At 38.0% G+C, this 25,593-nt stretch overlaps 1 protein-coding gene across 1 annotated transcript in view; it reads right to left on the bottom strand.

Annotated features, from left to right (window-relative positions):
* Positions 1-25,593, bottom strand: part of ZNF407 (zinc finger protein 407) — a 442,451-nt gene that overhangs the window by 380,882 nt on the left and 35,976 nt on the right. Inside the window, exon 3 of the mRNA XM_020801805.3 lies at positions 7,845-7,959. Within this exon, the coding sequence (XP_020657464.3) occupies positions 7,845-7,959 (115 nt within the window). The remainder of the gene's footprint in view (positions 1-7,844; positions 7,960-25,593) is intronic.

Here is a 25,593-nt window from a genome sequence, read left to right on the forward strand (position 1 = left end):
GGGATTGTACTACCAAGTCATGGTACCATTAGCCAAGACTGTGTGGTTTTGCTCATTTGTAAACACAGACACACAAACTCGGTCGCATGACTTTTGTTCTTCACAAAATGCACTCTCTGACTTTACTGCACCTACTGTAGAAAGTGTTTCCTTTTATCTAAAAGGCATAGTCCTTCAAGACGGATAAGAAGCACAACTACACAGCAAGAAAGAAAGGTAAGCATTCTGTTTGCTGTGCATCACACATACAACAATAAGCCTGCAATTTGCCAGTTCCTGCAAAGACGGAAGAACTGAGATGAAGGGATAATTGACAGCACAAGCTGAATCCTTTTCTGACACTTTCAGTTTTCTCACCTGTGTAACAGAATATAGGAGAGAACAAGAGCTGGTTGGCTCTCTACACTTTATTTGGTAATAGCCAGCCCTATGTCCATGCTCCACAGGTAGGACTGCAAAGCATCTCCCAGGCCTGGGCAGATAGGCAGGCTATGTAAGGCTGACAAGATGACCTAGGTAATTCGGCCATGTTTCAGGCTACAACTCCAACTGTTACCGACCAGTGTCCATGTTGGTTGCAGCTTACAGGAATAAGGAACCAACCTGAGCAATGTATTCCACTCTATACCTATCATGACCAGAACTAGGTCGGGGGGAGGGGGGGAGGGAAGTTAACAAAGACATACACACCATAGTCTTTTGGGCATAGTGGTATGTATCGATTCTCAGTTCTTCCACTTGTTCCATCAGCCTTGTCTCACCCAACCTTAAGAGGAGCTGTCCTGCAATATGAAACCATTAGCAAAAAACTAAGATCCATTTTTTTCATTTCCTGTTATGAATTAAGTAAATACAAAAGAAGAAAAAGAAGAAGAAGACTAGAAAGAAGTCCTTAAGCATACATGATTTTTTAATTTTCTAACTAAAATTAATTAGCGGACATTTAGGGACATGGGAGGCTACCTTACAACAAGTCAAAAGATTGGTTCATCTCGCTTGGTATTTTTCACACCGCATCACTGCATGAAAACACTCTCTACACACACACACACACACATACACACACACACACACACACAACCTCTATATTGAGAATGACCAACCTACAGCTGTTGTGATAAATGTAGCAATGTTGTATCTTCTAAGTTTTCCAGCACAGAAAGTACTACTATACTGCTGTCCTCCAGCTAGAACAAGTTTGGATACCAGGCCAGAGTGTCAAATGTCTATCCCAAAGACTTAAGCACACTTGTAAATCTAGATTTCTAGGGACATGCCCTCTTCTACCATGTCTTGAATAGAAACAGTGATATGCTAGATGATTACAGCTAGAACTTCTTTTGACACTAGATGAAGTGAGCAAGCCACATGGGCTTGTGATTGGAGCCTACTGTTTGGCTTCCCAATGCCCCGTCCTCAATTCAGCCTGGAATAAAACAAACCTGAACCCTCAACACAAACTCAGTTTTGAAAGCCCATAGGGAGTCACCCACCATGATACGATGAAGGTAGCCTATCAAGATTCTTGCTCAATGTACACAGACAGCATAAAAAGAACACCTTACAATTTTCCTATGGTTTCAAGATTTTTTTTTTAAATTGCAATAATTTCTTCCAGGATGCCTATTGCCTGGGGAGGCATCAGAATTTTTTTTAAAAAACTGTCTTTACCTGTGTAGTAATGTCAAAGAAACCAGGCCAACCGACTGCCATAATAGGGAGTCACCATTCAAAACAAGTTTGTTGAAAATCAGAAGTATGATGCTTACTTAACAAGCATGTAAAGATCTATCCAAACATCTAAATAGCTGCAAAGGGAAACATTATCCTGTCTCTCCACTAAGTCCATTTTTATATGTGTATAAATGGACTACAGTAATAACACGGAGCACGGATTCAGCCAAGTCTGCAAAAAGGCCTCTGAACTGTTACTTCCTTCACAAATCAGGCATATAATTTTGCCGAACAGATACTGCATTCCTCTCTGAGTAAAGGCAGAGAAATTCCATCTTACTGGACATGGGCACTGTTAATTACAATAAATTCTACCAGCCAAGAAGGATCCAACATTCACAATCATTTTAGTTTTATTAAACACACAGACTACCCTGCAACAAATGTTTCTAGGAGCTAATAATGTATCCTGTTTTTACACGCACACACACACACGTCTGTAGACGAAGCACTACTTGTTCTGTGTGGCACATTTATCACAATCACATAGCTGTGTGTATCGTTGTAATTGCAGTTTGAAAGTGCACTGCACTAGGTTATATATAGGGGAGGTATAGGTATAAATCACTGTTAAGTGTCCCTAACTCAAATACAAACATATATTCAGCTAAGTATGTACTTTTCATATCTTTTCACTTCAGCAAGTCCAACAAAAGCACTGCTATAACTCAGCTGAAGTACAGGTGGATAAAAATACGTTTGTCATACAGCGTTACAACTAGAAGTTGGCCTTGACTTTTCTGCTTCATTTGCCATACTGGACACTAGTGAAGCATACTGCAAGCTATTCAGTAGCAAGACCTTTGGGACCCCTTTGAGGGGGCCCCTCAGAAGTTAAAGCCATACAGTGATTCATTCTTGCCCAGGCTCCCGGAAACATGCTCTTACCTAAGAAAACGGTATTGTGTGCGGTACAGCAGTTCAAGCATTTCAAGGAGTTTTAAAATCAAGGTGTGTCTTGACACTGAAATACATTATTATTCGTACAATATTTTCCGTTACTAAGTAACACCCACAAACTGAAGCATCGCTGGATCCAGGCTTGTCTACTCTCCCTCATGATGATCTGAGCAACAGAAACAAATAGTTTCTTTGGATACAGCTGTGGATATGATGTGTGTAATTAATTGTTCAGTCAAAAACACTGTTCTCTGGCACATTTGATGATTTAAGTATACAACAGGATTAGCTTTCTCAGCCAACTAAAAATAGTGATTTTAATTTATTCCTGCTGCCTGCAATTACTCACAACCATGTATTTTTAAATATTTCCAGCATATAAAAATTACTAATTTTTGCCACTTGTGTTTATCTGCCTTTAGACTTTGATTTGGATAAATTAAGCTCTCAAGTGTTCCTTGCTTTATGAAACTCTGCATGTTGTACACTTCAACACAAATAAATGGCTTCTACCATTAGAGGTTTAAATAATGTAATGTATTTCATGCTCAGCCTGAAGCAGGATTCCAATGAAGTTGCTAATGCACGTAATGATTAAGTGTAACTCAAATACTAACTGTGTTGTTGAAAACATGACAGGCAATAATTTGGTCTATTATATTCTGCCATTTAATTGCCTAGTACAGACATTCTCTGACACGTTATGAAGCAATGATTTACAATTATTCAAGCTGCAAAGGTCAGAAAGTGACATTATAATCATCTACACAGAGATCCCTTCTAATGCACAAAAAATAGGTAATACCACACAAAAATAGTTATACTGAAGTTTCAACTTTCCTTTTAAGGAGTTCTGTATTTCAGAACAAACAGTTCACTAGCAACACCATTAAATCATATGTAGCAGCCAGAAGCACATCTTCTTTTTACCCCAATGATACATTTCAGAAATGCATCTTTTTTTGTTCTTTAGGCCAAGACTCAAGACAAGCAGTTTCCAGGTACAACTTATAATTTTTAAAAAATTGGTTTCAATATTCTGTAAATTCCTTTTTTAGAGAACATTTTAGTACAATATTTTTATGAGATAAAATGGTAGCAAAACCCATAGAAATAACAACTTAGGTAACTCTACACATACTTGTGGACTACAATTTTTCTTCCAATTGCTAAATCATAAAACCATGTCAATGTCCACAATGAGTCTTCTGTGCTGATGAAATTATTTCAGTTTTCTTCACATGTATTTTCACAAATCAACATAATTTGACATTATAACTTACCGTGTTCCCCCGAAAATAAGACAGGGTCTTATATTAATTTTTGCTCCCAAAAACACATTAGGGCTTATTTGCAGGGGATGTTTTATTTTACAGTCATGTCATCTTCTGGTTGCTGCACAATGGTGGAGCACAGACTTTCACTTAACTAGGGCTTATCTTTGGGGTAGGGTTTATATTACGAGCATCCTGAAAAATCAAACTAGGGCTTATTTTCAGGTTAGGGCTTATTTTCAGGGATACAGGGTAGTTACAAAAGCCAAATTCATCAGTGCACTTGAAATATTGCTATAGTCTAACTTGCAATGAAGTTTTCAAAGTACTTCTTTAAATGTTGTGTAGGTTAAAAGAAAGATGCATAACTACACAAAAGTGAGTCAAAAAACCCAAAATGTGTGCTATAAACCATGTTTCCAAATCTTTAAAGAGGTTATATTTTAGTAAAGAGATAAAAGAGGAATGTATAAAAAGAACATATAAGCTGAGCTCAGAAAATTAACATTTCTGAACACATAAAACCTACTTAGTTTCTTTTTCAGTGATTTATTTATTTGTTTGTTTGTTTTAACTTAAGCAAGTAATGTAAAGGAAAGTAAATAACTCTAGTTGTAACATTTATTTTTGTAAGCTTTATGTCCACAACAAAGGCAGAGCAAAAGCAGATGTATTTTTAAATTATAAGATGCCCATAAATTCTGTTCAAAATCTGAAGTGTGGAACAATTCATTTTTCACGTACCTGAGGCATAAAATCTCTAAAGTGCATGGTAAGCTTTTTTAGCACATTGGCAAAATGCAAGTTTTTAAAACACAGCTAAATGCTGAGAAACCAGTTAGATTTGCTAATCTTAGTGTCATGAACAACTTCATAGGCAGACTTCAGAAAATTAAATTTAAATAGGTAGCAGTTGGGATAGTCACTGAAAACAGAACCCTTCTCAAATAAGGGATGCATTTCCCATTCATGAGCGTAAGCAAAGGAAAACAATCACCACACATCTGCTGATAAGGAAATGAGAAGCAGACGGTTTATTTCAACTGTTGAAAGATTAGTAGCTTCCCATTTCTATGGGAGAGTATTTCTAGTGTGCAGCTGGAAAAAATTAAAGTTAGATTTGAAACAATAAAAGCAACGTGTAAAAAAACACCGTTATCTTCTTTTCTCTCCATGATTTTGCTGCATGAGATACAGTACATAAAATATTTTGTCCATTTTTAGCATTTAGGCTAGCAATACTTTACAATGGTTTGCACTTTCCAATTCATAACAGTAGTCTATTTCAAATCAATAAAGTAGTATCTTAACTTACATAATCATCCACAGCTTTGCACTGACATTTCACCTTTTAAAAAATGCCCAAACCGGCCACGTAGCAATTGGGAAAACATTTGTACCTTCTATCTAACAGAAAGCTGGTTGTTTAGAATCTAAAAGTCACAATATAGACTCTTAACTATTGAAGAAAAGAAAACATAGTACAAGACCTTCTGTTTGTGACAAAATTACCAAGTTAATGTTCCTGAAAGATCGTGTCACCTTTTAAAACATGTTTTTTTAAAAAGGTAAATTTATAGCAATTAAAGCTAATGAAGAAATGCAGCATGAGCTGCTTATGTTCAGGAACTAATAGGTCCATTGAGCATTTCTAAGATTATTTAGCTATCAATGATAATGAATTGACATTGTCAGTGATGTTAATGTACCAACGCACTATACTGCCATTAATCCAATAGCCAATCCCAGCAATTTTATGTTGCCACGTTTATGCTGTAATCTACACACTACCCTATCTTTTTTGTTAACATGGCAGACAAACCAAACAGGTTATTCCTTCTCATTCACCCTCTCTTTCACACACACACACACATACACACACATGGAGGCACAGAAATTTGTGCTTATATCCACACATTCACATCCACACTTGAAAACTGATATGTTCTTTATTGTTTTGACAGTTTTAAGGGCACTGGTCTTTTTTAGATCCAATTCAATTCTTGTTCATGTACACACTGCTGGCAAATAACCAAATATCTGTACACAACAGAAGCATGTGCATCTCTCTAGTTAGTTGCCACATCATGCACCATGCAATTACAAGATACTTATAATATCACAGTTAATTACATAATACAACAGAAAAATGAGATAGAATTTTTGGTATTATGTTTAAAAAGACTGACAAATAAATGTAATTAAATGTCTAGTAAAGAGAATTCCTTAATTGGTAAAATTAGTGATTGCTCTCTACAATATAAAATGTTTCATCCTTCACAAATATGAAAGACTATACTAATTGTAAATATTGCACTGGTCACCAGAAAGCATATGCCAATTTTGTACCATCACCCACGTATACTTTATGTTGGACTGTTCAGATCCAAGTCCACATTCAGTTTCCCAGGGAGATTTACAAATTTGCACTTATTGCCTTTCAGACAAAAATTTCTGGAAAGCCAAGGAAATCTTGAGGCCTGAGCTATTAATTTAAATAGCAGTTATAATAGTAACAATTGCCAAAAGTCGCTGATTTGCTTCCTGATTTTTCAAAAAAAAAAAACAACACATTTTTTTTTTGCAAACATGCATCTCACCCACAAATTTGACTTTACTTCTATTGTTTAGGCTTGACCACTTGGTTTGCCCCATGCACCAGCAATGTGGAGAAATAACACTAATATTAATAATTATGGATTAATAACAACATTTTGCATTTGTCATCAGTTTTTTCTGCTAAAAGTCCAGCAGCTATTTCTCTATTATTTTACACTGGACTACTCTCATGAATACTCTCAGAAATACAGTGTTTTTCATTTTATTACCTTTCTAGCTCTTCTTGTCACAAGGGAATAACACCAGCCTTAGTAAGCTAACAGTATTTTTTAAGTTGATGTCACAAGTTTTGGTGAATGGAATTCTATTTATTTTCAACCATGGCTTACTTTGTTCTGCAGCTACAAAAACTGACAAGAGAAATGTCTGTATGAAAAATATCTAACCATCCACCTCACCATTCTGGTGTACTCCGTGTTTAACTAACTAAACCACTGCTGCTCTGTGAACGAGCCACTAGGCCTCTGCAGCAATGTAACCTGTTTGGAGGAAACCATTTTTACATGATGCATATATTAGCTAATTCTTTTAGCAGAAAAACATTAAAATACACTTTTAATAGACGTACAGCACTAAAACCCATCTCTGAATGTCCTGTGATGTACCATATATGCCATGGCATTTTAAAACCTTTTAAACATTTCTGCTAAATTAATTAGCTTTGCATTAAAGAGTCTCAGAGCCTCCGTATTAAATGCAACACATTTGAAGGACAATTAAACATTACGAATGGCCCTTCTGACAAAATAGCCATTACAAAAGGAAGGAAAACAGGGTTTTGTAAGATGACGCTACAAATGTAAGATGTCTCAAATTTTTTTAAACATATACATCTTTAGTAGATAGTTTTTCTGAAAGTTTGTTCCTCTTGTGCTTCCTGCAGCACAGAAGGCACTGCACAAATCCATAATCTGTTCACTGAGCTAGAATATAAACAGATATAGCACAAATACCTGTATGGACATATATATATACAAAATGCACACCAAATTAAAGTCTATTTTTTATATCTTTAAAAAGAGAATTTACTATTCTCCCTGGCAATGTGAATGAACATCCTATAATTTAGTCAATTTACAGATTACAGGTTCAAATTGACCTTGTAGCCCATAAAATTGCTCATTTGCGGCACTGGATTAGAAGCAGGAAAAGAATGTCATAACTGCATTTAAGGAATTTACCATAACAATGGGAAGGAGGATATGCATGCATAATTTTAGCCTCTCTTCCTCGCATCCCCATTTTGAATGCTGAAGCAATGCATAGCTTGCACTCTTCTCCTGTTAACCAAGGGAGGAACTGTTTCAATTTACTCACCCACATACATGACACTTGTATTCCCTCATCCCAAGGTGCCTCTTGACATGGTTTCTGGCATCTCCTAGCTGAGCTGTTGCAAAGTGGCAAATCTTGCACTTGAACGGCTTTGATCCTAAGTAAAATTTAGCATAAAGATAGGAGTTGAATTAGAATATTATATTACCCTTGGATAAAGAAATCACAGTTTGTGGGGGAAATAAAAGGTGGGTGTGGAAACGACTATCCAATATTTAACCTGTTTAAGAAGCTTGCCTAGCCCCAAAAAGAAAAATTCCTACTGCATACATTTATAACTCCAGGGATACTGTTAGGGTATGCACCACATATTTCTCATTAAAGATACTTTCCCAAAGTTCAAACACAAAAGTTATTAAGCGAGAATGGGGCTTCATTAATGAGCTCTCCCTTATTATGGAAACAGTATTGATAATTAGAAGATGAGAGACTACAGAACTTTAAAAGGAGGCCACAGAACTTGTTCCACAACGTTTGTCCCTTATAAAATAGCTAGGTCTTGGGATACGGCCCAGCATAAGCCTGTACTGCAGAAGTTTCTGCTAAATAAAACCCAATCCCATGACCATGATAAGGCAGAGGTGTTATGATAATATGTTATTTTTCCTTCAGAACAGCTAGAATAGTTCAGTGGTTTAGAAGTTGGGAGTTCAATTCCCCACTGTGCGTCTTTGACAGGGGTTGAACTCGATGATCCATCAGGTCCTCACCAGCTTTGCAGTTTGATGATGACAATGATTCCCTTAGAACAGCATTGTAAAAAGGAGACTTTAAATTGCAGCATCCTGGCAATGGGATGAACCTCATGCTGTGCTATCACATTCCTGCTAGCACAACAAGCAATTCTCTTTTTCTTTCCCACAACGCTCTGTGCCAGCCAAATGTCTACTGTGAAACCATTTTCCAGCTCTCTGAAGTCAATTTTGAGGGTGGTGGGGTGGAAGGTTGAAGGGGGAGGGGACTCTGACCCAGTTCTGTTCACAGAATTGAGTTCTGTCAGTGGGATGACATGATTCCATTCAAACCATAGAAACCTAAAGTTCTACCACATGAAAAGCTCTACAACAGCACATTTAATTTTTAAAAAATGGAATTGGCAGTTAGGTAATATTGGTATTTCTCTGTGAAAACTGCTCCTCATGGTTCTTCTGAAACCCACTCTTGAGCCTAAAGTCAATAATCAGAAAGGCTGGTACCAATACTGTACTTCAAAAAGGCTGAGGCCACTCACGGTTTCTCATAGTACTGGGGAATTACCGTATTTTCGCACCATAAGACGCACTTTGTTCCCAGAAAACAGGGGGGTGGAAAGTCTGTGCGTCTTATGGAGCGAAGAAAACAGATTATATTTTCCTGTTTTCTTCTCCTAAAAAATTGGTGTGTCTTATGGAAAGGTGTGTCTTATGGAGCGAAAAATATAAACAGTACATGACATTTTAGCTATGAGCGTGTTTTCCGCATGTGTATCTGCACCTGTATGTTCGAAATATGAAGCTTTGAAGAAAGACCTATGTTAACGATATTCAACATGCCTGGCTTCCATAGCAAAAAGCATGCTTGGTTATTACTAATGGCAGAATTATACCTCAAACATTGTTCCTTTTAATTTGTACAAAAACATACTTTGATGACAAATGCATCTGAGCTATTATTGCTTTTGCCTACATTCTTTTCTCTGAAATAATGTTAAAATGAATATTTCAAGTCTCTCTCACACATGCACCATTTTGGGGCAAGGGAGGGGAAACCATACAGAAAGAATGATTCACTGCCTTCTACAGCAATGACATGCAGTGTATGAATATACAGTGAATAAAATATTACACCTTTATGACTGTTTTATGGTCAGGAATTTATGATTATTCTGAAAACTAGAAGTATTGACATTTTGGCCATTATTTATTTCAAGAACAAACTTTAACTGCCTAGAACAGACCAAAGAATTATAGGATTCTCTCTCACACACTCACTCTCACTCTCTCTCTCACACACACATGCAATCCAACACACATACACACACACACACACAGAGAGAGAGAGAGAGAGAGAGAGAGAGAGAGAGATGAAAGCAGAAATGTCATGTTATTTGTAGCACAATCAGTTCAAGGGGAAAAATAAGTGAAACTGCACATTGTAACTGAAGATGACTTTCCAATCAGATTGAGGCAATTAAATTATCAGAGGGAAAATGCATTCATTAAAGCTGGCAGGTATCAGTAGTGGGATAATACATGGTAAAACATCATTTTAAAGTACACTATGACCCTTTCCAACTTTTATAAGACCAGCGGATCTCTGTATCCATAAATCCAAGAGTTGAAGTTAAGAGTAAGTGCAATATGCTCACAGATACTTCATATTATGTTTAGGATATGTTTTGTGAAGAACTTCTTCGAGTATAGTTAAGCATAATATGAAATATGGGATCTTTAATAAATATACATAAAAGACCTCGGATAAGAAAAATGTTACAGTACATCATACTTGATCAATGAACCTTTCTGCTGTGCCCTTGAACACTGAATATCCTCAACGAAGACTTTGTTTAAATTGAGGATCTTGGTTTAAAAAAAATTTAGAGTCTTAAATTTCAATTTAATTCCCAAAAGCTGACGAAAAATGAAGCATTTAATTTTAATCTTCCAGCAGAAATAAAAAAGTCAACAGTACTAAGCACGGGCAGACAAGGTTGAATATTTCACAGTTCAATGACAATGAAGCTAGATCTCTTAATACTTCCATTTCTACTGTTAGAAATAGATGTAAAATATATTTAGCACCTGAACAGTTATATGTAGTCAGCTTTATATGTTTAAATGTCAAAAGCAGGTTGAGACTGCAGCTAACAGCAATCACATTCTATCAATCACATCAGAAAATTCCAGTTTATTTAAATTAACTTGATAGACCTGAATTAACCATTAATTTGGTGGCATTCCATATCAACACTGCATTCTATAAAGGGACCTATGAAAATAAGATAAATTTCGGTAAAGTCAATCTACCTCCACATTAAACACAAAGTGTTGAAGTTGATGTTCTAACTCAGCAGCTTAAAGAATAATTAGGTAATATATAATGCCAAGACGATGCCTAGTGATGGCAAAGTGCTCTATGCATATTTATATTTTCATTTTACTTCAGCCCCATATTCTTTGGGTTTAGATTGAGCACCATGTTCTTTGGGTTTCTTTTTCTAACTAATAACATGATAGATTTGCCCCTTTTCTGTTGTCACACTCCGCAATCTGTATTCATTTCTTGTCATTACACCATTGAGCCCTTCTGCCCAATATGCCTAAACCCAATAAAGAAGCTTAAAACACTCAGATGTTTGGAGCAAACATTTACAAAGTAGGTACTGTTTCTTGAAATTTTGATATTAATCCTGAATAACTCTAGCATTATTAATATTTTCAATAGTTACTAGCAATGGGGACAAGTTAAAAAATGGTCATTCATTTTGATCTGTTATTCATCAAGGTTAACGGATCAACAAATACAAATATATGAATATTCTTTGACAAATCAACAAATCGATCTGTCGATTCATCTGTACTTTAAATGGCTACAACACTGGCCCCCAACTACCTAGAGACACCAGATTTGCAGAGAAGCTTCCTCAGACACTTTCCTACAACTACTGGAAGTTTGGTGAACATTGGATCACCGGCCCCCAAGTTATATAGTCACAAAGAAGACCCCCAGAAAAACTCCCCCCAGGTACTTAGAGACCCCAGAATCACAACAGAGCTTCCTATGTCTTTCCCCAACACACCTGCCAACTTTGGTGAAGACTGGATATTGGACATCCGAGTTATTCAGCCACAAATTGGGTCCCCCCAGGAGAGTTTACCACACATGGCACATAAGTCCATTCTGCCCACCAGCCGCCAGTCAGCTGATCAGAAGCTGATAGGCACACACACACACACACACAGCCATCCCAACAGCCTACCCCGACACCGTCTTCCTTTCCCTACCTTACTCCCACCCCACTCCCACCAACACCCCCTTACCTGAAAATCTCCATCAGGCCTCTGCAGCCACGGTGTGTAAAAAGGGAGAATGGCTGCCCTTTGCAAAGATGGCAGCTGCAGCTTCATTTAGGGTAGGGAAGCTGCAGCTGCCATCTTTGCAAAGGGCAGCCTGGATTCCCTTAAGGCAGGCTAAGGTAACGAAAGGAAGGGGGTGGGGGTAGGCTGTGGTATTGGGTTGCTGGTACTGTATTTTGTTTTGTTTTTAATACGAAGGATGAATGAAAACGGGTAAATATTCATCCCTTCATATTCGTGGGGGGTCTCTGGAACCCACAAATATGGATTGACAATTTTTAAATAATCAGCTATATTCGTCAGAAAAAGCGATCCATTTTTATATTCGTCCCCATCTCTAATAGTTACCTATTAAGGGTTGGGCATGGGTTTTTTTAACCATAACTAGAAGATTATTACAGTATTCATTTGTTTGTCTGTTTTGTTTATAATCCTATGAAACCAAATACGTACATGTTTTATTTGAACAAAAGCCTAGTTTGAAGTTTTTCTGAAGTCATGGTGACCTTCAGAATGGATTTATGACAGGGCACAGGGCCAAGTACGCACACTGTACTGGGCTAATAAAAGTCCCTCATATGAGCAGCAGCTACCTTAAACATCTTGGTCATGATCAGGGACAGCTGATGGTCTACCAAGTAGGTCTGTTACCCCACAATTTTAGAGTGAAATCCACTCACTACATGGGTCAACTTTATTCTTTACATGAAGCCAAAATTGCCCAAACATTTCCCTGCCTTTCAACATCTCCAAAATATGCATACCTGAACATTTACTGTGATATCCTCTTTGCTGTACTTTACTTCCTCTTAAATCATGATTCATTTGTTAGGTTTCTTATTTACACTCTTTGCCCTCAGTAGAAGGGTAACATTATTTCTTGAGCTGTACAGTTCAAACAGTGTAACTAATGTTTCTGAATTAAGTCCTTCATATCAGTGGTTAACATCCCACTTAATGCTATTTCCTGTTAACAGCCCATAAAAGTTCAAATCCAAGCAGTTACGCCAGTGAAGGCTCACATAAGTTTTATCTTCCCCTTTATAACTTGATGTAACTAAAGGACTGAACTTCATACTGAGATGGCACCTCTACAAGCACAAGGCAGGGCATGCTTGAACAAGATGGAGGCAGCTTTGAATTCACTATCAGGGACTTACATTGCCTAAAATTATGTATTTATTTTATTGCACTTCTATGCTGCCCTTCTCCCAACAGCAGGACCCCAGGCAGCTTACTAATCATTAAAAGAGACAAGAATTAAAAACAGAATACAAAAAGCAATTTAAAAAGTATTAAAGAAGGAAATATTAAAATCATCGTAAAAAAACAAATGAAAGAATTAAAAAATTAAAAACAAATTTAAAAGTATATATTGGCAGGAAATGTAAGGAAACTAGCTATGTTAAAATTATATATTAAACAATAAAAAATTGTTGGTGTAACAATGTTTTCAATTGCTGCTGAAAAGAGAGGAGAGAGTGGACTAGTCTAGCCTCATGTGGAAGGGCATTCCATAACCTCGGGGAGACCACTGAGAAGGCCCACTCTCAACCGCATATGTAAAATGAGGGAGCTAAAATGTCTTATTTTCCCCTGTTACAGAGTCTGTGGGTCATCCCAGGCAAAATTAACACCAGTGTATCACCTAATGAGACCCTTTTCTTTGTCTGTTGCGTCCCTCTACCTTTCATTACTATACTTTGATATAACATGCAAAGAAAAACTATCTTTCTCCCTTTCCCTCCCCTTCATACTCCACAAGCATCCAGCATCTTGCTGAAAGAAAATATAATATCCTGAAAAGTTTGCACAAATACCACATCAGTACAGGGCTTGGGATTTCTTGTGTGCCAACACAGGTATCACTGCTTTTGTTTGTTTCTGACTTAGCTGATGGCAAATTTAGCTATCTAACAGTAGAATCTACACAGACAAAATTAACACCACTGAGAACTAGAGATCATCAAGCAAAACAGATTAAGCTAGGTAAATTTGTCATACAGATTTCCTTTACCTAACCCAGGGGTCCCCAATCCCCAGTCTGTGGCCTGGTAGCAGGCAATGGAGACAGATCTCCTGCCCCCCTGCACACACTCCCCCCTGCACACCCACCCATGTACACGGCCCGCTCACCTGCACCCACAGGTGCTCTGCTCATCTGCACATGCGCACAAGCACTCCTGCCCACCCACAAGCGTGCTCCACACACCCACAGGTGTGTTCCATCCCCTGCACAGACCCCCGCCCCCAACCAGTCCGCTTTTTGGAAATGGTTGGGGACCACTGACCTAACCCATCATTTCAAATCAAATCCAAGCTCTCTGATTTTCATCAGCCAAGGAACGCATGTGCCCAGACAGAACGTTAAGTTCTCTACAGGGGTTTACATCGCCTATAACATAGAAAGCTTTAAGGACAACCTTATACTCCACTGTTCCTACTTAATTTTAAGAACTTGACTGCTGGTGATGACAATGTTTTTGAATGCATATACATTTTTTGTATCTTTTCAGCTGGCCTATCAATGATTTTCGTCTGTGGAAGACTGAAGACTTTAACAAGGTAAAACCACATGCCATGTCCACATTATGCAAAAAAATACATATGACTATTTAAATGATAAAAGTCATCTTTGACTCTTCCTGACTAGAGCTTGGTTGCCCAAAGTTGAGGGAGGTCATCTGGAGTTTTGGAATGTTCTGCCATCAATATGCTGATGACACACAGCTCTCTCTCTCCTTTACCTCTTCTGCAGTGGATGCCATACCAGGTCCTGGAGCGCTGGTTCTGGAGTGGTAAAAGACTAGCAGGCTGAAGCTGCACCCAGACAAGACGGAGGTCCTCCTGTTGGAGGGGATCACCTGATAGGCTTGGTGAAACATGTGCAACTTGGGAGTGATCCTAGATATGACTCTTTTATGTAATTTTATGATTTAATATGTTTTTATACTTTTTTATACTGTTTTATTTTGTAAGCCGCCCCGAGTAGACATGGTCTAGAGGGGCGGGGTAAAAATCAAATAAATAAATAAATAAATATGTGGGGCAAATTTTGGTCATGGTTAGATCTGCTTTTTGTCAACTCTAGCAGATTGCACAGTTGTGTCCTTTCCAGGATGGGGAAGCTCTGGCAACATTAGTTCACACACTGGTTCTCTCACGGATCGGTTACTGTGATGTTCTCTATTTGCAGCTTCCCTTGAAGCTGACCTGGAGATTAGACAGGTGCACAATGCAGCAGTCAGGTTAATTACTGAAAAGAGGAAATTTGATCACATATCCCCAGTCCTGACTCGACTGCACTGGTGACCTGTTGTCTCTCATGCCAGGTTCAAGGAGTTAGTGATAAAGAAAATAAGTTTTTAAAAGACATGGGATGGTCATACCGGCTGCCTTTTCCAATTAGGCATCTCCCCTGGCACTGCTGTTCATTCTGCTGCCCAAAAAGCCATAACTGTACTTTGAAAGCAACATTTTTCATTTAAAGAAATACATACAGTATGTTTCTAGGAGACTTTTAGTAGCATAAACCTAAGTGCAAGCAAGATGCATGGGAAACAAGGTTTTAAAAGTATGACACTGTTCATCCTTTCATTGGAAAAAATGGTTTTTGTGTTTTACATATTTGACTTGGTCTTTAACTTAAAAGGGCATATAATTTCTACTGAATGCACATATCCACAATTCAAAACGTATACAATCTCATACAAATTCCATGCTCAGTTGTTTATAACATATAGCTGGCACATTAGATTACCTAAATAAGGACAACATTCATTAATAATTAAACTGCTTGCTGTTGATTTACCACCCTTGTAACTTTGTACTGACACACAATTTCACCTTTGACAACCCCCCCCCCCCAAAAAAACCTACCTCCAGATCAATGGAACTGCAAGGGGCATCCGCATAGCTCCACAAAATGCAAACATATTAATGGCTGACCTGGAACAATGCTTTCTCAACTGCTTCACCCAAAAAACACTCCTCTATTGGTGGTACACTGATGACATTTTTTCTGATCTGGACCTATGGAAAGGAATTTTTAGAAAAATTCCACCAGGATTTCAATAACTTTGAACCAAACATCAACCTCACCCTGGAACAGTCTATGCAACAGGTGCATTTTCTAGACAACACTGTGAGACTACAACATGGACATCTTAGCACCATGTTACACCAGAAACCCATCAATCAATATTATACCAGAAACATACCATATTTGCACTATTCCAGCTTCCATCCTGGGCACATAATAACATATATCATGCACAGCCAAGTACAAGTGCATCTGTTCTGACCCACAAGATAGAGATTCCAGCCTCAAGGATGTACAAATTGCATTCCTCACAATACTATACTCACCCCATATGATTAAGGAACAAATCAACAAAGCAAGACACATACCTAGAAGTAATCTACTGCAAGACAGACCCAGAAGACAAAATGACAGAACACCGCTAGTTGTCACTTACAGTCCACAATTGAGACCACTCATAGGCATCCCAAGCGATCTCCAACCTATCCTTGACAAGAACACTTCACTCTCCAAAGTCCTTGATGGGAGACCCATGCTTGCCTACTGACAACCCTCCAACTTCAAGCAAATACTCACACAATGGACCACAAAAAAGCAACTCAGACAGCAGGACTAAACCCTGCCACAAACCCAGATGCCAATTCTGCTTAGTTTTCTCTCCCTGGGAAGCCTGTTTAAACTGAAGCTTATTCCTTGCTGTACTGAGTCCTGGCACTCTGATAAAGAAAACTGAAACCAAGTTCATATGCAAGCATCTTGGTCAGCAGCAATGAACAGTTTATTACCAAGAAATAAGGACAGTTTGTTATCAAAGCAAACTAGATTCAGAAGAAAAGCAGTGAGGATTTTGAAAAAAACTCTCAAGGAAATGTCGAGCATAATAAGATATGGGCTATAGGAATTAAGCACTTCTATGAATGAATTTAACACTTCGTATGAATGATTGTTCAGGCTTCCTAGCGGATGGGTTATTTATTACTAAAGGAATTGTATATATTATAAACATGTATGTAGCCTTGAGATAATCTTTTAGGCATCTCTGTGGCTGTATATATATTTTAAATTATGGCTGTATATATATTTTAAATTAATGTAGCTTAGATTTCAATTAAGGTGGTTTGGATATCATAAACATTTATATTGTATAAATGGCTGGTATTTTATAATATATATGCATAAAAGCATATAAGTAAATTGTTGGTGGGTATTTTGTGTTTAGTAAGAAAACACAGGTTTTGTTTATATTATTAGGCACACATCTATTCTGGAAACCCAATCACGGGACTGAACAATGCCACACACCATATCAAAGGCACCTTCACTTGTTCCACAGCTAATGTAATCTATGCCATCTTTTGCCAACAATGCCCCTCTGCATTCTACATAGGACAAACAGGACAATTTCTACGGAAACGGATCAACGCCCACAAATCTGCCATCAAAAACCACAATGAACAGAAACCTGTCTCCAACCATTTCAGTCTACCAGGTCACTCTGTCGATGGTTTGAAGATCACTATTTTAGAACAAATCAAGAATACAGAGGGAAACAACTGAAATAAAATGTATACGCATGATGGACACCCATAGAAATGGACTGAATATAAGCCTAGGTTTCTTAAGTCATTACCAAACGTAACACTTCTGTTCTTATCCATTGCCACTGTTATTTTCTTCACTACTACCAAGCCCATCTCTCATCACAAGGCTCTAAGAAAAACTGTCTATATTCCCTACATTAACACGATTCCTCTGCTAACTTCTTTCATTCTTTTTTCCATCTCGTTTAACTGCATTTTCAAACCACCACCACCTGCACAGTCACCCTTCTCTCTCTTCTCTTCCCCCCATCTCTGCTCAAACCTGGTGTGAGTTTTCTGTCTTCCCAAAGAATTTTTTAAAACAGGACCCTAAAACAAGCAGAGGCCTAATTACTGCATGTAACTAATGAACATTCAGAATATGAAACTGATATTGCATCTACATTTCAGTTCATTCAGTTTCTTTATGTCTGATGAAGTGGAACGTGGAAAGTAATAGTAAGTCCTTAAGGTGCTACATGTTTTTGTCTTGTTTCTTTGGATTTTGCCTGTTGATTGTAACCCCTTTTCCATGGATTTCTAGGCATAGAGTACTTAGAAGTGATTTACCATTCCATTCTTATGGAGATGTTCTGGAATGTGCAGTTTGCCCAAGGCTACACATAGTGGCTCCTTCCCTTGGAAACACAGTAGAGAACTGGACTTCTAACTTACGGCTCCACAACCAGGTACCCAACGCACTGAGTTATCCAGCCAGCAAAAACTGAATGCTGCCTGAACTCCTACTGTATTTGGTGTGGTATAACATTCTAGCTGAGGAAATTCAGGAAGTTAGGCCCAAGCAGGCTGCATCACATGCCTGAATGTGTTGTTTATACTCTCTCCCTAGATGTCGAGCTGGATAAACGCATTGGCAAAGCAGCTATCATGTTCTCTAGACTCACAAAGAGAGTATGGCTCAATAAGAAGCTGACAGCATATACCAAGATCCAGGTCTATAGAGCCTGTGTCCTGAGCACATTCCTGCAGCGAGTCCTGGCCCCTTTGTGCCTGGCAGGAGAGGAAGCTGAACATGTTCCACATGCATTGTCTCTGACACATTTTTGGTATCAACTGGCAGGACAAGTTCCAAATAGAGTAGTCCTAGAATGAGCTGGAATTTTTAGCATGTATATTTTACTGAAACAGCAACATCTACGTTGTCCTGAGAATGATTGATGGTCAGATTCCAAAAGATCTCCTGCATGGAGAATTAGTGCAGGGAAATCGCCCGAGAGACCACAGCTGCGATACAAGGATATATGCAAGTGGGATCTGAAGGCCTTAGGAATGGACCTCAACAGATGGGAAACCTTGGCGTCTGAGTGTTCAGCCTGGAGGCAGGCGCTGCATCATGGCCTCTCACATTTTGAAGAGAACCTTGTCCAGCAGGCCGAGGCAAAGAGGCAGTCCCGAAACCAGCAAAATCAGGAGCTGGACAGGGGACAGATTGTATTTGTCTTCAGTGTGGAAGGGATTGTCACTCTCGAATTGGCCTTCTCAGCCACAATAGACACTGTTCCAAGACCTCCAGACAGAGCACATTACCATGGTCTCTCGAGACTGAAAGATGCCTAATCTAAAAAAATGTTTATAACTGTATTTGCAGAACTGTTGGCTACATGTGATTTCTGCCTAACCAGTGGAGCAACTCTGAGTGATTTATTTGATTTCTATAATGCCCATCTGGCTACCAAGGCCACTCTGGTTATACATGTACAGCTACGCAACAGGATTTGAGCCACTATACTGTAATTTGGTGAGAAATATCAGGAAGATTGAGCTCAGTTCCTTTTCTGTTAATTTCCATGGAATCATGGAAACAGAAGTCCAAAACATCTGGAGGGCATCAGGTTAAGGAAGGCCAGTGCAACTAATTACCATAGTGGCAGATAAGAAAAAAGTGCAAGAGCTAAATCAAGCAGCCCAGAAAATGAAGCAAAGACAATTAAAGTTAACGATTATTCAGCACATTATCTTGGGAACATGGGACTACCTTCCTCATTGCAAGTTCCCTTGACATTTGGACAGCTATTTGTATAGGAAACAATATGGGCCAACTGCATGGGTGACTGTTGTCCTATTCAGGCAATGACAACTGCAATAAGGAAAAATTCACAAGGCTGGCTCTGCCCATATCATTCCTATATATAGGTTCCCAACCTTGGGTGTCCAGATGTTTTTAGACTACATTCCCAGAAATCCTGGCCAGCACAGCTAGAAGTGAAGGCTTCTGGAAGTTTTATTCAAAGAACAACTCAGGACCCAAGGTTGGGAACCACTGCTATATATAGAAGTTGCCACTGTCACGTGAAACTGCACCATAAAAATGGTTACACACTACTGCACTTAACACAAAAGAACAAATATATACTGTTTAAGAGAAGTGCAAAATCCAAGCAAATGTTGTTCTATGAAGCTGAAGCAGAAAAACAAAAGATTGGTAGGGGCCCATAAGCGTTTTCTTCTTCCTATTCTTAACCACCACCACCTGTTCTTAAATATGCAATAGTAGTTAAGCTTCCAGTAGCACATGATAGATTTTTAAATAAGTATTAAATCTGAATGCCACTTATAACTTTGCATACCAGATTCTTAAATCAACATTTGCTATCAGTTCCATGCAATGAAGGTTCTTCCCTAATGCATCCCCACTGTATGCTAAAATTGAAATATAACCATGTTCTGGGAAAAATTAACATTTTAGAAAATGTGCTTAAGAAACTGAAATAAGTAGCAAAGATGTCTTCGTCATAAGGGATCTCCCAGTTCCAAATTTTCTTCTACATTAAATGCAAACACCGCAGTTTAAGAAACAAACATTTGAGTGCTGGATCTTCATCCTCATTAGTAACTCTACCCAAAATATGCTTAACCCATTTATGATTTCTGAGCAAATCATAAAGTAGAGACAGTGCAAAGATGGATGAATTTCAGAATTCTGGTTTCTAATTAAGTAGATAAGACCTGTTTGAATTGGAAATTGAAAAGTCTCCCCTTCTAAAATTTATTTTGCTTTTCTTTGTATTTCTTCATTTGAACTTGTCAGTGTGTGACAGATTTGCTTGTTGTACCATACAGTGGATATTATTTCATCTGCTACGGAAGCAGCTTTGGGATGAGTGTATGAAAACACCTATTTTCTACTCTTCATTATCACTAGTCTTTAAGGATAGTATCTAGTGACTGAAAGTGGTGAACCTTGTGACAGTACATACAACTATGGATTATTTAAAGACACATAAAAGAATAAGATCACAATTCTATAGCCTGGGAGTAAGCCCCTTGAAGTCAGCAGGATTTACTTGCAACAGACTTACACAGAATTGCATCATAAACTCATTAAAAGAATTCTATAACATAAAGGCAAACCTGACATTTGATCCTGCAGCTTTCTTCATGGTGGTGTTCTCCTCTGGACTCTAAAGGTGCAATTCAAACCAACCAAAATGGCTGAAAGCCAGGTTTGCTAACCCTAGACCCGATTAAGCAATGCTGAATCCAAACCACTATGGAAGTTGGAAATCACACCAAAGCACTCAGACCCTGTCTAAAATTTGTGCCAGCTTTGTGACTATGAGTGTGGACTGAGAATGGTTTGGATCCAGCTCAATTCAACTCCTACCCTACGCCTACTTTTCTTCATCCATTTCTAGAATTTTTCTGCCCACAGTTAACAGCCAGGATGGCAGCTGCATCAATTAATCTAAGTTCAGGCGGATCAAAGGTAATTGTGCCATCAAACAGGCTTCTCCCTCTTCCAAGTGCACTACAGCCTGCATGCCTTTTAGGTGGGATTGCATTTTTAGTTCTGATGGCCACATTCCATGTATTGCTTTATAGAACTGCTTTTATTGTGCAGAAACATTACATAAAATATTAAATAAATCAAAAAATATATATATGAAGGAAAAAAGCCGTAGGAATTGGAAGAGTAAAAGCCTCTTCCAGTTAACTATTAATAAAACACCAGCATCATTATTTTATGGGCATAAGCAAAGATCAGAAAAGCAATTCATTTTAAGGTGCTGTGAGAAAGGGAAGAGATTAAAATCTATTCTGCAACTTTTCTCAAAAAGGTGACTTGCAAAATTAAAAGGTAGATGAGTTTTGTCATCCCTCACAAAGTCCTTCTGCAGTACATTCATTCCTAATGAAAATACACTTGGTGATAAGACATACACAAGATGCTAAAAAGTGTGCTAACTTTTACTAAATGTTACAATCAATGATGTAACTTATGTAAGTACGGTTGCTTTGTCATATATTGATAGTTACCTCACTTTCACATCCACATTAACTTGATTTTAAATGCAATTAATACATATAGTCAAGGAAGACTAATGGACTACATTCTGCACTTAACCTGGTGGACATTTTCAAATGGCACAAGTGACCAGTGCAAACCTATTTTGCATTGTAAACGACTAAATAAATCTTAATGGATTAAGAATGATCAGCTATCAACACACAAGGGAAATTAAGTGCTGAAATGCCTACATTGATTATTTTAAATTATTAGCCTTACTCTGTTCTTGAATTTGTATGCTTTTAGTGAGCTTTAACACATTTACAAGACTTATTGACTATAATTACAAGAGAATTCAAGTAATGGACACATCAATTATAAGCAACATGTCTTGACCAGACAGTTGCATAAAGAATTCTAAAGAGAGCTCCATTAGCATCTTCCCTGTAGTTTTATTCCATTTTATCTGCCTTAAGAGGGGATATTAAGGGCTTATAAAAGCTGTTCTTACCATGTGAATGTTGCAGTGCCTCCTAAAACCTCATCACAAGATCCAAAATTGAAACATTCCCTAAAACGTTATGTACAAATACAACATTGCCAGGCTGAAAAAAGTTGAAGCCTGAGATTCTGATCCTTTATACGAATAGTTTAGATACAATGAGGCATCTGAAGATTTTTAAGGCAATGTCAATTCTCCCACCACAAGTTTTAAACACAGTGTCCAATCTCAGGTTTGGCTGTTCTAAGCAAACTGTTTCACAATTAACAACGAGAAATTTATGAATAACATTTTGCATCTCTCACTTTTCACTTTCTCTTTAGTAACCGTACACTAAGTTTCAACTACTGCATGAATTTAAACTATAGCTTCTATAATAAGCCATTATTTAAAAGTACAGTAAAATAAACCTTACAGTTTTAATGAAAATATGTTCATTGAAATATGAATTTATTATTCAAATCTACTCATAAATTCAACCAAGGAGACACCACTTGTCTAAGCAGAGCTCAGTGATTTAGAAAAGCTGTCTATTTAAAATAAAGAATGTATGGCAGGTTTATAGAAACATAGCAGTGAATTTTTACATAAATTTAGAACTGCAGCTTATGCATTTTTGACAAAAGTGTTGTTTTAAATTTTTCCACTTAACATAAAATATAAAAAGGAAAATGAAAATGTGGTATTGTAAAGGTCTAAATCACCAAGCCCAATTTTCGCTCATACCAGCTTTGGATCTCCTCATTACTAACTAAATAATTTGTAAATATCATAATAATCATACACATTTTTGGTTTCTAAAATTAGCATTCTTCACAGAGTAAAACAGGAATAAATACCCATTTTTCAGACTTTAAATATGAGTGCAGGGTTCTTAATTCAAAGGGTAAACTGTCTAAGGCATTAGGCTAAGGTTGCTAACAGGCGGATAACATACCAACCAATCAGCTACTTAGGACCTGGAAAGGTCATAAAATGACATGATCTCCCCTATGTCAGGACTAAATTAGCCAAAACTCTAAATACAAAACTCAACTGGTATGTGCCAAAAGGATTGCAGCCAAAATGGAGCCACTGAGCAACAAGTGAGAAATCAATATATGCAGGGACAGTCAAGTATTGGCAGATCAGTAGCACATTATTACTTGAATAAAAGCATACATTTCAGAGGAAAGAATGGAAACAGTTCCACTTCTGGAGACATCTCTCTCCCTCCTTTCCTGCCACCCCAGTTCTATCATGTCTCTGTTCCACCTCATCACAGACACCTCTCCTGAAAAGAGATAAACCTTCTTTCTCATTCAGTGGCAAATAAACTCTTCCTCTTTTCCCATTGACAAGTCATCAAATTATACAAACCCAAGAAGAGGACTGTGGAGCAGAATGTTTGAATAACATGGTATGCTTGCCAGGGTAGCAAGCATTGCTCACAACAAGTTGTTTTGGGGAGCAGTGAACAGCAATGACAGTGGCCAAAATCCTCTTGTAGTGTAGTAAGTTGCACTACAATAAATCTATTGAATAAAAGGGATATATAGAGTCAAATCCTCCATACACTGCATTGATTAATGGGCCTAATTTAACTGCAACTTATTATGTTAAAGTAAATCACAGTTATAGTAGGCCCACTTGAACTAATGGACCTTACAAAGAATCAGATTCCTCAAATCTCCATTGGTTCAGTGGGCCTACTCTAGCACATGAAGCAACAGGATTTTGACCGTTGTGGGTGTTTTTTCTGTCTGTCTGTCAATCTGTCTGTTGGTTTAAAGAATGCAGGAAGATCGGATGCAGAGAGCAGTGGGTGGTTTTTATTTTCAAATTGTTCAATAGGTCCCATGCTATAAAGCACGAGATCCTACTTTTTACTTCTTGTTCAGAGGAACCAGCAGTGAAGTGCTCCTAGCCACACTTCCTGGAGAGTGTTTTAAGCATCACTCCTCTTACCCAATACTCTAAACGCTTTTAAGGGAGTGTGGTGAGGAGCTAACACTTCCTGCATTGTTTTGCTCCACTTCTGATTACTCTGACTTTGGGCTAGAAACAAGCAGAGTTTTAAAGTTTTGAAGAAGACAAAAAAAACATTCCAGCAATCTCATACATTATGGGAGTATGACAGGATACTCCCCTCAGCCCATCCAAGAATACCTAATGTAACATAGTGCTACCAAGTAACATAATGAGAAACTGATGGATTACTTTTACAAAGCAATGTTCCAAGCTATGGGAGAATCACAGGAAGCCTAATAAAGAAGCAGCATAAAATACATATATCAAAGAAAAGAGTGTCACACACCAACAGATTGGCAGTAATGAGCACACTTGGCAGTTTCCATTAATGCAAGCATACGTATGTGTATACAGATACAAACTAAAGAGAACGTTGGTGGGCCTTCTGTTACCTGACTTGGCAAGTTACCCATGCTTGACCTAACTTGTACCTTGACTAGTGCAACAAGGTCTACATAGCCTTTAAAGAGGATCAGGGATTCTCACTGAATGCTCTACATAGCACTGAGGCTGCTACGTATGTAGTACACAGCATTGAGGGCATATGACCCTAACACTGAAAGACCTGTGTTAGCTTCAAATTGCTTAACACATCCAATTCAAGGCTGATTCTAATCTTCACATCCCTAAACAGCTTGGGGCCTCGCTATCTAAGGGGTAATTTGTCGTTTTATGCACCTGTTTCGATGTTTAGATCTTGAAAACATCCTGAGAATACCAACAGCTTCACATACTCACTTGACATGCATGCAGGAGAGAGCTTTCTCCTACAAGACTCTAGGACTGTGGAATGCACTCCCCCTAGAATTGTGTCCAGTTTACACACTCCCTGTTTTTAGAAACGGTATTATTATATCACAATATTACAATAGGGTTATGATGACCAAAATTCCACTGAGTTTTTAAACTAGTGCAACTGGTATAAATCTCATTGGCAAGTTGCTATAATTCAGTGGTTCTTAACCTTTGTTACTCGGATGTTTTTGAACTGCAACTCCCAGAAACCCCAGCCAGCACAGTTGGTGGTGAAGGCTTCTGGGAGTTGCAGTCCAAAACTCCTGAGTAACCCAAGGTTAAGAATCAGTACTATAATTTAAGAAGTTCCCACAGGCATCTACTGATGCATGCCAAGTTGCCAATGAGAGATACACCACTTTCATTACACGTAACTCTATTACTTTAGCAGGTGTAACTAATATGATTTTGGCTGGTAATTTCAATTGTCTGCAGACAGATGTGATTTGAATGCTTGTGGTTTGTTTTGAGGACTGTATGGCTGAATTTACTTTCACT

Source organism: Pogona vitticeps, chromosome 4, assembly GCF_051106095.1.
Source record: "Pogona vitticeps strain Pit_001003342236 chromosome 4, PviZW2.1, whole genome shotgun sequence".
Taxonomy (NCBI): Eukaryota; Metazoa; Chordata; class Lepidosauria; order Squamata; family Agamidae; genus Pogona; species Pogona vitticeps.